This window comes from Trifolium pratense, linkage group LG4 (assembly GCF_020283565.1).
Source record: "Trifolium pratense cultivar HEN17-A07 linkage group LG4, ARS_RC_1.1, whole genome shotgun sequence".
Classification (NCBI taxonomy): Eukaryota; Viridiplantae; Streptophyta; class Magnoliopsida; order Fabales; family Fabaceae; genus Trifolium; species Trifolium pratense.
This window is the reverse complement of record NC_060062.1, coordinates 55,311,791-55,325,312: the sequence shown is the minus strand read 5'-3', so window position 1 is coordinate 55,325,312 and position 13,522 is coordinate 55,311,791. Positions and strand designations below refer to the sequence as shown.

The 13,522-nt window shown below is 33.0% G+C and overlaps 1 protein-coding gene across 1 annotated transcript; it reads left to right on the top strand.

Moving 5' to 3' along the window:
• Window positions 1–10,535: 10,535 nt before the first annotated feature.
• On the top strand, window positions 10,536–13,522 carry LOC123920863 (transcription factor MYC2-like). The gene has a single exon (XM_045973191.1). It carries the CDS (start codon window positions 11,284–11,286, stop codon window positions 13,204–13,206), a length of 1,923 nt encoding a protein of 640 aa, XP_045829147.1. The 5' UTR covers window positions 10,536–11,283; the 3' UTR covers window positions 13,207–13,522.

Below are 13,522 nucleotides of genomic sequence, written 5' to 3'. Positions count from 1 at the left end.
TGATATGTGCGTAAGGAGAGTATAAGTAAAGAAAAAACAAATTTTTTTGGACACTTGTCTGACACGTGTCGTGAGAGTGTCTTACAGGTGTCGGACACCGATCAAAGGAGTATCAAAGTAAAGGAAAAATTGTCTTTTTTTGGACACCGGTCTAACCTATGCGACACGTGTCGTACGAGTGTCGAACACCGACACGTGTCAACCGCGACACGCCTAATCATAGAGGTGTCCGTGCTTCATAGTATACTAAGCTCTTGTCTTATGTGTTCAATTGAATCATAATCACATGTATAAAACCTTATTATCCATCAAACCTATTTGCATTATCTAAATAGGTTCAACTTATTTTTTTATATTATTTCATTCTTTTATTCATATTTTTTAAATATATAAACAAATCAACTATATTTTCTAAATAATCATACCATCCATGAAAAGTTATAAAATAAATTCCATATAACCTAACATTATATAAAGGCTATTGAGCAGCTGAAGGACTCACACGTTTGATGCAGAAAGCAGTGGATATCGGTAGTTTCCACAGTTACAAGGTAAGTGATGTACTTCAATTTCATACATTGTAATTTGCGGATGATACTATTATGATAGGAGAGGGTAATTGGGACAACCTATGGACTTTAAAAACTGTGTTGCGCAGCTTTGAGTTAGTGTCAGGTCTAAAAGTCAATTTTTTTAAAAGCAAATTGTACGGCATCAATCTTGATGATTCTTTTTTAGAAGCTGCATCTTCTTTCCTTCTTTGTGAAGTGGATTCTATTCCATTCCGTTTTTTAAAAATTCCAGTTGGAGTCATCCCAAAGAGAAAGATAACTTGGAATCCTATTGTGGATTCTTTGAGAAATCGTCTTAATAGTTGGAATAGCCGTAATCTATCAATTGGTGGAAGAGTTACTCTCATAAATTCGATGTTATCTAGTTTACCACTTTATTTTTTCTCTTTTTTCAAAGCTCCGATTTATGTTTTAAAAGAATTGGTAAATATCCAAAGGAAATTTTTGTGGGGAGGGAGTTCGGAGAACAAGAAGATTTTGTTGGGTGAGTTGGGATACTATATGTCTCCCTAAAGAAAAAGGAGGGTTGGGCATCAAGAATCTTAATTTATTTAATCAAGCCTTACTTAGCAAATGGAAATGGAGAGGGATTTGTGAACCAAATTTTGTTTGGTCCAAGTTGCTTGCCTATAGACAGTGGCGGAGCTAGCCCGAAAAATTGGGGCGGGCCGCTACAAATATAAATCGAATATGCAAAAGAAATTACTAAAAAAAAAGACATAACATATTGAGAATCTGTCTAGTATGGATATCTCAAAAATAGTTAAAAGGTGGACCATTAACATGTTTATTAAATAAATTTTAAAAATATATTATGAAATATATTTTATGTCAAATATATGCATCTCTCTAACAAAAATTTAAATTATTTTAACAAAAGATTGATCAAACATGAATTTTTATGCACAAACTCTATTTTAAATAAAAATTTGAGTACTTTTTTCTCCAAAAAAATATACTTGAATACTTCGACAAAATAAATTACACATTTTAAGACATCTATAAATTATTAAACAATAAAACATTAGAAGGGATGCTTAAAAAAATAAATTAAAGAATACTGTTAAAGTAAAAATAGTATACCTGTTAACGAATAGCGGGGGTTAGAAACCCCCGTAACATGCAAACCTGTTAAAGAATACTGGATTTTATGGTATGAAACCCCCACAAAACAAAATATATCAAACTACACAGACTATTTGGCGGGGGTTGACAACCGCCGCTAAATAGTATACCTATGAAAAAAAAATTAAAAATTCTGGGGCGGGCCATGGCCCTGTCCAGCCCATGAAGGGCTCCGCCCCTGCCTATAGATATGGCTCTTGTTAGAAAAATATGACATAGAATTATTTAATTAATATAAATAAGAGAAATTAATTTTACAGATAAATAGACTCATAATAAAATAAAATATATAGAGCAAGAAGAACTTATTGAATTTGACTGAGGCGTACAAATGCACTGGGCTTAAGAGTATTTCGCCACCACAGGTAAGTTACCCGGTGCAGTTGGTCACATAGCTAATACCCTCCAAGATACAACAGTCACATCTTGCTAGCACTGCACGTGAATTAGCAAGGTCTCATAGAACTACTTTTTGGATGCTCATGGGAACTTAGTATTATTAGATAGAAAAGAATTACAAAGTCCTTGTTATATATTGCCATGATTATATTCCTTGTTATATATTGGGGTTCGAATTTTAGGATTTTTTATTTATTTATTTTTAAAAGGTGAATTTTTAATTGTTAAATTATTTGACAAAAATAAATAAAAATACAAAAACTAATATTTCTTCATTATGTCGAATTTCTTTGACATTCTACGCAGATAAATATAAATATATATTTATTAAAAAATAAGAATAAATTACCTCAAACCAATAATTTATACTAATAAAAAACTCTACTACCAATTAGTATAATATTTTTATATTTTATGGACTACAATCAATTGTAAACTTGGTTTCACTATAAAATAAAAAAAATTTGTAAACTTGGTTTTAATGAAAATGGACTAATGTTAATGATACTTAAGCCTGATAAGTGTGATCAATAACAATAGATTTTTGGACACTAATTCTGAGTTGTGTATAATAAAGTGCAGACTTAATCTATAGGGTACATGATGGGTTGTACTAATAATTAGGTGTGAACTTATAAATATATTGACTATGTCCCCTTTACTGTCACTCTGAAATATGCTTGTTTGATGTTTGCCTTGTTGGGATCATCAAATCCTGAAGCATGTAACCGGACAAAAAAAAATTGGTTTAACATATCAGTGATTTCTGATATATATTGGCACTTTCCGTAACGATAATTATGGCTATTCTTATATCATCAAATGAATATGTTCTAATTTCATATAATACAAAGATCTCTAATTTTATCTTGCATAAATTAATACGATAATTTATGAAATAAAATCATATTTTTTATTATCTTAATAGTATCATTTATTAAATAAGCAGCGATACAACTTGACATTAAATCAAACACTTGAAAGCCATTAGGATTGGTCTAGTGGTGAGAGATTTGGGTATTATGTTGTATGTCTTGGGTTCGATCCCCAGCTCATTATAAAAAAAAAAAAATCAAACACTTGAAAATTAATCATATCCATTTTATATAACTCATAAACGGATGTAACTTGTGTTTGTTAATTAGAATATTCAATTAACGAATCTTAGACAGTATTTAAACATACAGGACTGAGAATCTCTTTGTACCCCAAATTGGTAAGTGATATACTTAAATAAATTTAAAGTTACTCGATTATAAAACAAAAAAATATGCTGGTTGTGTGCAACTGGGAACAAAATACAAAGAATTTTTCTAATACATCTTATTTAGATATGTACTATTACATCTACCGAGGTTCGTAGTCTTTCTAGGTTATATCTTGTGGTGAGGAATCTACTAGTTTGTTTAATATATATCTCAATTTTGACTGTTCAAAAAATATCTACTGAGGTGTATAATTTTCATAGGATTACAAATAATGTTTATTAAATTTTTACATTAAACAATATTTGTGGACCTATAAAAGTTATCTACCTCAACAGTATAATGATACATATCCAAATAAGATGTGTACCGTGTATTCACTTAAAATATTGGGTACCAAATAAAATATTAGAGAGCAGTTGATTTTTCACATGCGAAAATGGTATCCACATGTGCTCAACCGAGGAAAAAATAAAATAAATTTCTAAAATTTGTTTCATCCCTATTTATTCATTTTAAAGGTAAAATTTTGACCACTAAACTACTTATAAAAACAGTTTGTTCACTCTCAGTACCTTAAAAAAAATTAATTTTAAATTAAATTAATATAAGGTGAATATTTTGATACTCAAAATTTGGGAGAAACTGATATTTTATCTTAATTTATTTTAAAATAAATTTAATTTTTTTGGGTTACCAAACTTACCATGATATTGGTACAAAGTTCTCATCGCAGACATCGCTATTAAGGGGACTAAAACCATTATCACTTGAACCAATTCATTGTTGATAAATAAATTTAAATTTTAAAAACCAAATTTAAAAATAATTAATAATATACCTCCTGGGTCGGCTATGATCTTATGTAGTGGGAAAACGGTTTAGGGTATGATTATATCATCGACATTTGGATTGTGATGTGCATTGTTTTATCTGTGAAAACACGACTGAAGATGACCTCCATGTCTTTTTCGACTGCAGTGCAACTCGGGAATGTTGACAGACTGATGGCTCGCTATTTGTCCTGGATAATAACGCATATCAACAGGGCCTTACCGCAGATTGAGTGTTTGCAATGTGCCGAAAAGAAGACCGAGCCACTGTAGGTAGAATTGCAACACTTTGTTGGAGCATATGACATCAACGAAATGATGTAGTTTGGAATGACAGTTCCAACTTACTGAACCAAGTCGAGCGAATTGCATACGATGCTTTGAATGATTGGTTTACTGTTCAACGTCTAATGCATGACGAACACTATAATTTTGCGCATACTACTACTGATAGATGGAAAAACCTCGCATTACTCGAGTAAAATGTAATGTTGGTGCATGTTTTTTTGTTGAAGCCAGGGTAAAAACAATGAGAGCCTATTTTCTGGATCATGTTGGTAGTTTTGTGGCTGGCTTCACATAGTGATAGCATGCCACACTGTCAACGGTGGAAGGAGAAGCACCTGCTCTCTTTCATGTAGGCTTCGAATAGGCTAGGCCGAGCTAGGCTTTGCCAAGCCTGAGTCTAGCCTGTCAAAAACAGGCTTTAGTCTGACCTATGACCTGTTATAGGCTTATTTTTTAGGCATTAGTTAGGCCTTTTGAAAGTGTGATATAACATTTTAGTATGTTTAAAAACCTATTCCACATGGTCATATTTAAATAAATAATTATATTTATTTTTAAACATATTAATGAACTAATAAATCAATGAGATTAAACTTACTTTTGATATTTAACATGATACTTTAGAGAATTTGACTATATATAACATATATTTCAATTCTAATTTATAATCATACATTTATATATGTGAAAAATTAATGTAGATTAATAAACTTAAACTATTAAAATAGTTAATAGATTTATAATATAATGAAAGTACAAATTTTAATATATAACAATATAATAAAAATATTATTCATATTGACATAAATAGGATGGTCTAATAAACCTAAGGGTCTGTTTGGTTGGGGTGATTTAGCAGCGAGAGAGAAAGAGAGAGAGAGAGTTAGAGGAGAAATGACCCAACTCCTCGGATTGGTATGCAGAGAAACACACGAAAGAGAATTAGAAGACATGGGTCCCACCTCCTTTTTGCTTCTCTGCAGATTAGGGAAGAAACACAAGAGAGAAGACACTTTGCTGTTCTATTTTACGTTTTTACCCTTTACTATCAAACATTTATTTGCAATGAAGGTAGTTTTTAAATTTTCGGAAATTAAAATTGCTATACCACCAGTTGACAAATTTTTTATTTTTGACATAAAATGGTTGAAGAAACCAATTCAGGGAGTTTTAATTTTTTTTATATACATATACTTTCCCTTGTGAAAAAAATCGTAATGTCTTAATTGAAACAAAAAGATTTTAAAAAAAAATCAATTATTTAATTAAATTATATCAAACAAATATTATTAAAAAAATTTATATCATACAAATAAATTTAATTGACAAAATTAATAATTGTTTGATTTGATCAATTCAATTATAATAATTGTATAATTGGTTTTTCTAATTAAGGGCTCTTTTGTCAATTCAAAGATAATTACATTTATTTCTTCCCACATTCTATTCAACCAAACAAGAGAAGACAGAGACAACTTCTTTCATCTCTATTTCTTCTCTTTTTCTCCTATACCAAGTAATACAAGATCTCTACTCAATTTCTCATCTTTTTCTCTCTTCTTATACTCTCTCTCACCTATTTATCTCTTCTTACTTTCTCTCGACAACCAAACATACCCTAAAAGGCTTTTTAATGGTCTGTAGCCAAACTTTTTTTTAGCTAAATAGGCTTATAAAAAAGCAATAACCTGAGTCTATGTAGGCTAGCGTTAGGCCGAAGGCCCATGTAGGCTGGTATATGAATGAAGTCAATTCATAGATGTTTGGATAAGATTCGATTTGAAAGCGACTCATATGTGTTGATTGGATGTATTTGAACCAGACGTAGTGACAACTCAGAATTTAGTTTAATGTTGCTGACATTACCCAAATTATGTCATCGTGTATAAACTTTGAGATGAAGTTTGTTAGGAGGCAAACAAATATGGATGTTCATACTCTTACTTGAACGGTCAATTCTTGAGGTAGTTTCTGTAAATTTGAGATTATTTATTTGTCTTAAATATTTACTAGTTAATGAAATGTACTAAGTTTTTTTTTTTTTTAAGGAAGAAATGTGTTAAGTTTGTTTGCTTAAAATAATGTATTATGTATATCAAATTAAATAAATTATTATTTTTACGCTTAAAGATCTAAAGAAAAGAATATCATAAACAAGGTTGTATACCGCGTATAAATATGACATTTCGTAAAAAAAATAATGTATATATATGACATGGCAATTGTATGATAGTGTTGACCAAAATAAGATGTGCATGCAAAAGCATCAAGGAAAACGTGGGTCAATAATTAATTGGCTGATAATATTTTATACTTTTGACGTTAAATTAAAGACAGAATGAAAGATCGTGATCTTCTTTGAGACCACAACGCGTCGTTCATTTTTGATCCTCCGATTTAATTTATATTTTTTTCGGTAAAAATAATGTATCATATTCTCTTTGATGTAACATATAATCAACAATGATGGGTAACCGGTTGAGCAAAAGGGTTAACATGGAGGTCTAGCGCTAACTGTTTAAGAGGAAGCCATTAGGTTTGATTTAGGTGCGAAGAGTTTTGTAGTATATGTATATTAAATATATTTAGTTTAATCCTCAATTCTATTATAAACAAAAAAATATTATATTTTATGTTTGTTGTATTGTTAAAATATTTGATTTTTAAACGGTATTCCGACATAGAGACGGATCCAGAAATTTATAAAACAGAGGGCCGAAAAATGTAATATTTCCTCGGTCTTTAATTTTTTTTGTCTTTTAACCTTTGAGCACACATGTTAAAAAAAATTACATTTCAAGGTTGGAACTTTTTTTTACCCTTAATTCATTTGATGCGTATTTTTATAAGTATACAAATTAAAGGAAAAGTTCTTAGTTAGATTGTTCGAGAGAACCTGAACTTAATTCATGTGTGTAAGACAATTTTTAGTTAATTTTTACTTACTTTTTGACTGAACTTCAAATTAATTACTAGAATCTCAAAATAGTTAACAACCAAAAATCAATTAAACTAAAATATATTATTGATTATTATACACACAAAGTTTGACACATTTAATTTAATTATATCACTAAACAGAACAATTGCAAGTTTGGAATCATGGTTGTATATTATTAGTAGTATTATATATCATTATCATTATGGAGTATATGATAACAAGAGGGAGGGAGGGGCCCAAACCCGTGCTTGCCCCTCTGTAAATCCGTCATTGCTGGGCACTAGTTAAACATGCTAATATGAAAGTTTTATCTTGAAACTTGTGTATTTCATACCTTAAAAAATAAAAAGTTGTATTTTTAGGATTAACTTTTTCATTAATTTTTTTTTTAGTATGTTTAACAAGTGTCTCATGAGTACCGTTTAGGAAGATCCTTATATATCAAATATATTAGTTATTAAAATTCAAGGTTGTTCCGGAGATTTTGGGTGCCCGATTCGAATTAAGAATTTGGTGTCCTTATAACACATGTTAATAAACTTTAAAAAAAAAACTTTTTTCAATACAAAACTTCTACTTTTAGATTCCTTAACAACACACATGTTAACGAAACCCTCGTAAAAAAAGTAAACAATTATATAAATATTGATAAGTTCCCACAATACTAACTACAATAAAATGTTGACAAAATTACTTATACATGTATCTATCGATTTTAGCATGTTGGAAATAATTTTATTATGCATGACATGTGAGCAATCTATTGAATTGAACTTTTTTTTTGTTAGTGTAACTCTAACTTTTTTAAAGTTTATGTTTATCTTAAAATATATTTATATTAATTACATTTTTTATTTTAATATATATATATATATAGACACACACTTAAAAATAATAATTCTGGTGCTCCTAAGCGTTTGATATCCTGTGTGACCGCTCCTCCTTAACACACCGTCTGAAACCCCTTAATAAAATTTAAAAGTGAATTGTTGATTATAGATAAGATTGAAGGGCATGAGTTATTATGCATGAGGAATAAACTTATGCATGGTGCATAAACAAATCTCCAACGCACCATTTTCCACCCCCAAATCAACAACATCAACCTCCTCTCGTAGACCGGTGCATCAGATTGCTTCGTAGTTAGTTTTAAACTAAAATCATGCCAAAACCATTTTTACTGTGGAATGGTTTCACATTAGATGTACTTAATCATTCCAAAACCATTTTTACTGTGGAATGATTTCAGAGGATTGTAATCCAAAATCATTTTGCTGTGAAATGGTTTTGTATGTTATTTATGCATGGTGCATAAGAAATTCGTTTATGCACCATAACCGCTCCCAGATTGAAGGGGTAGTTTATTATTAGTGATTGATAAGTTAGTTGCTTCGTTTAATAAAATTAGCAGTTTAATTAGCTGACATATATAAAAGGATATTTTTGTACCAAAAATTATATAAAGGGGTTGTTGAGTATGCCTTGAAATATCGATTACAAAAAGTCGGACAGGAACTCACTGCATCTTTTGGAGTTGCAGGCTCATGGGCGCAGGGTGAGCCTATGTGCAGGAACTCACTGCATGCTGTGCCCGGCGCAGGCCCATGGGCGCGTGACGCGCCGATGAGCTGGACAGATTCAGTTTTGTTGATTTTTTGGGAAAAAAATATTTTCTTGGAGGACACTCTGACTTAGATTTGTTTTATTTTAATACCAAATTTGTTACTAATTTTTAGGCATATATTTTTCTATAAATAGATAGTGCTTTATTCATAGAAAATAAGAGAGCAACATGTGAGGGGTTACTGAATAAGGATTTGCCGCAACAACAAGGCTAGGGTTTTTGGAGACAAACAAGAGGGTTGTCTCTTTGTATAACTCTAGGATTGGGCAAATGGTTATTCAATACACCTTGGGAAACACTTATCAAACTAGTCTCTTGGCCACAAAAGAGATTCAGGTTTTTTTGTGTAGAGTTAGAGTTTGCTAATTCTTGTAACCCAATTTGGGAATTTCTTGTAAGGTAACTCTTTGATTATAGTGGAACGGAGGGGGTTCTCTCTCTCTCCTGGAGTAGGTTGTTTTGACCGAACTGTGTAAACAAACATTGTGTTCTTTCTTCTCTTTTATCTTGTTTATCTGTTGTTATTATTATTGTTTTATTCTGCTTGTTATTGGTTGTCGTTCTATTGCTCCACATATCAAGTTCTTTTATTGATGTGATTTTGAGACGAATTCATAACATTTGGCGCCCACCGTGGGCCCGAACCCACAACCACAAGGTTATTGTTGAGTATGTCTTGAAATCCCGAATACACTTTCTAAATTTAGTGTTATTATTCTACATGGACACCTAAAAAAATGGTGGGAGTACAAATAAGAAATTATATATATAAAAAAGTGCCATACAAGTAAGAATGCATAGATTTGTAAAAAATAATATCGAGCAAACAGAAATTCAAACTATCTTATTGTTCTGGATTGAGCCTAGAAGCCCAACAAACTGAGGAATTGCAGACTGGACCGTCGAGCAAGGTCTAATAAGGGATAGCCCGCGAGAATTCACGACAAGCTAACGGTCACAATCCTCCTGCGTATTGTAACGGTCGTTCATCGGAGTAATGAACATTTACTGCTCATCGGCTTTCTTGCTGTTTTCCGACAGCCACTTGATGGCCATTAACGCAATCAAGGGCCTTGGCCCAGCGTTGGGGAACTATATATACATGCCTCACTACTATTCACAAGGTACGCATGGTTACTCAGGAAAAACCGATACTCCACACCAAATTGACTTGAGCTCGGAGTGTCTGCAGGTACACAAACCCCTCCGTTTCACCGAGGGCATCAACGGAACAACGCCGACGAAGTCGTCTCTCTGATTCGATAAGATCACTTATCTTAGTATAGCCACTTATTTATAATAAAAAAAATTCACTTATTCATATAAAAAGTACTGTTTTATTATAATCCACTTGATAAAAAAATCAAGAAGAATATTTTATTTTTTGTAAAAAAGGTCTTAAAAAATTTAATTTATTTTTATTTTTAACCCTATAATTTTTAGAGAAAGATCTGATAATTTTAAAGTGAAACCGTAAAATAAATTTAATTGAGTCGACGATTATTTTTAACAAGGGTTCGTTTAGCCTAGCTTTTTTAGAGCTTATGCAAACAGTTTATGCAATTTTTATATATTGTTATAAGTTTGTCAAGGTATTTATCATAAAATAGCTTATAAAATTATAATTTTCACTAATGTGAATTTATAAAATAGCATAAAACCTAATTTATATTGCATAAGTTCTAAAATAAGCGGGCCAAACAAGTAATCTTCTTAATTTTTTTTTTGTTTACAATGAGCTAGAGATCAAACCCAAATCTAAAGTATACTGCCCAAACTCCTCACCACTAGACCAACTTTAGTGGCTTAAAAACTTCTTAATTTTACTCTACAGGTCTACACTGTGTTTATATTTTGGGTCTTCTTAACAAGTTAAGATATACCAAAATAGAAATTCAACATTTAATGATACAAGAAATTTAATGCTTCAAAAGTCAAAATGCACAAATTAACATTTAATAATTTTTATTTTTGCTTTCTTAACATGTGCCTTAAGGGTAGGAAACAGTTTTCCAACTTTTTTCGTGCAATTTAATGGTCGTGACCTCTCTTTTCCTGGAAACCTCACTTCACTCTTCATTACTATTTCAAAACCTAAATTCACTCCAAATAAATATCCAAAAGAAATCGGAACACTCTCATTAGTCATCACCCTTATCTCACTTACTCTCTCTATACCTCCGCTCGTGTCGCAACAAATTCTATTCCCAAACAACAAACTCCCTATTACCAACTCCCTCCCTTCCTCATTTTCATACAGCCGCCGCATCTCCACTCTCCATTTCTGTTGCATGGAATGGCTGAATACCGCTCACCACCGTTAAATATCTGGACAGACGACAACTCATCTGTCATGGAAGCTTTCATGAGTACAGCCGATCTCTCCAATCTATGGCTTCCAACACCACACTCCGCTACATCAACAACAACCACACCAGCAGCCGACACGAATCGACAACAACAACCACCACAACAGCAGCCTCTTTTCAATCAAGAGACTCTCCAACACCGTCTTCAAGCTTTAATTGAAGGCGCAAAACAGAATTGGACTTACGCCATCTTCTGGCAGCCGTCTTATGACTATTCTACCGCCACGCCACTCCTCGGCTGGGGAGACGGATATTACAAAGGCGAAGATGACAAAGAAAAAGCCAAAAGAGTTACTAGAACCATTACGCTTGAAGAACAAGAGCATCGCAAACAAGTTCTACGTGAACTTAATGCTTTAATTTCTGGCTCCTCTGGCTCTGACGATGTTGTTGACGAAGATGTCACCGACACTGAGTGGTTTTTTCTCACTTCAATGACACAATCTTTCGTCAACAACAGCGGATCATTGAGCCAGGCATACTTTAATTCCACTCCGGTGTGGATCGCCGGAGGTGAGAGGCTTTCTGGTTCCAACTGTGGACGAGCCCGTGTAGCACATGGTCACGGGCTTCAAACCTTTGTATGTATACCAACGCCGTCTTCAAACGGCGTCGTTGAGCTTGGTTCTACGGAGGTAATTCCATATAGCGCTGAGTTAATTGAAAAGATTCGTGTTCTGTTTAATTTCAGCAATCCTGAAGGAGGATCCTGTCCGTTGAATTCCGTTGTAACTGGTCAAAGTGAGAACGATCCTTCCTCTGTTTGGCTCAACGATCTCTCTGGTTCTGCTGCGAATGAAATTCCAGATTCCGTTAACGCCGCTAACGCAACCGTTTCTGCAAAAACGTTGCCGTTTGAAACAAATGGTTCTTCCAGTACTTTAACGGCAACACCAAGCGTCGTCGCTCAGCGTCAGAACCAGAACCAGAGTTTCTTCCCGAAGGAACTGAATTTTTCGAATTCACTGAAACCAGAATCCGGCGAGATTTTGAATTTCGGTGAAAGTAGAAAGAATTCTTACAGCGCCGGTAACGGTAATTTCTTTACCGGTCAGTCACAGTTTGCTGCCGGTGAAGAAAATAGAAAAAGAAGGTCGCCTGCGTCTAGAAACAGCATTGACGATGGAATGCTTTCGTTCACTTCCGGCGTACTCTTACCGGCTTCAAATATGAAATCCGGCGGCGGTGGAGGCGGAGATTCCGATCATTCGGATCTAGAAGTTTCCGTTGTAAAGGAAGGTGACAGCAACAGAGTACTGGAACAAGAGAAGCGGCCACGGAAGCGAGGACGAAAACCGGCCAACGGAAGAGAAGAACCATTGAATCATGTTGAAGCAGAAAGACAGAGAAGAGAAAAGCTTAATCAAAGATTCTACGCTCTACGCGCGGTGGTTCCAAACGTTTCGAAAATGGACAAAGCTTCACTTCTCGGAGACGCAATTTCTTACATAAATGAATTGAAATCAAAGCTTCAAGGACTTGAATCGTCAAAAGGTGAATTAGAGAAACAATTAGATACAACTAAAAAGGAACTTGAACTAGCAAGCAAAAATCCAATTCCATTAGATATAGAAATTGAAAAAACAAGCTCTAAGCTGGTTGATTTGGAGATAGATGTGAAGATTATGGGTTGGGATGCAGTGATTAGGATTCAATGTAGTAAGAAGAATCATCCCGCGGCGAAGTTGATGGCGGCATTGAAAGAATTGGATCTTGAAGTGAATCATGCTAGTGTGTCTGTAGTGAATGATTTGATGATTCAACAAGCTTCGGTTAACATGGGAAGTCGATTTTACACTAAGGAACAGCTTTCATCTGCTCTTTCTTCCAAAATTGGTGATGCACAATGAGATTATTTTATGTAAAATTTTTATGTTCTTTCTTCTGTTTTTTAGATTTTTAGCTAGTACTAGTACTTTTTTGTTAGCTTATTTTAGATTTTTGAGGTAATTTTATTGTTGGGTGTGATGGATGAAGTAGTAGTATTAGGGGACATCTTTTATTCATGCCTATGGGGGACATTTTCTCTTTTTTTAGGTAATTTTTTTTTTGTGTTGAGTACATATATGTTTCTCAATTATCATAAATGTGAACTCTACTTCATCAACTTTCTGGGATATTAATATTATTATTAACTATGAAGCTTATGAATCCTTTATTGTGATA

Bases quoted from the DNA above. Each gene is read 5' to 3' on its own strand.
- LOC123920863 (XM_045973191.1), top strand. From the start codon at position 11,284: ATGGCTGAATACCGCTCACCACCGTTAAATATCTGGACAGACGACAAC.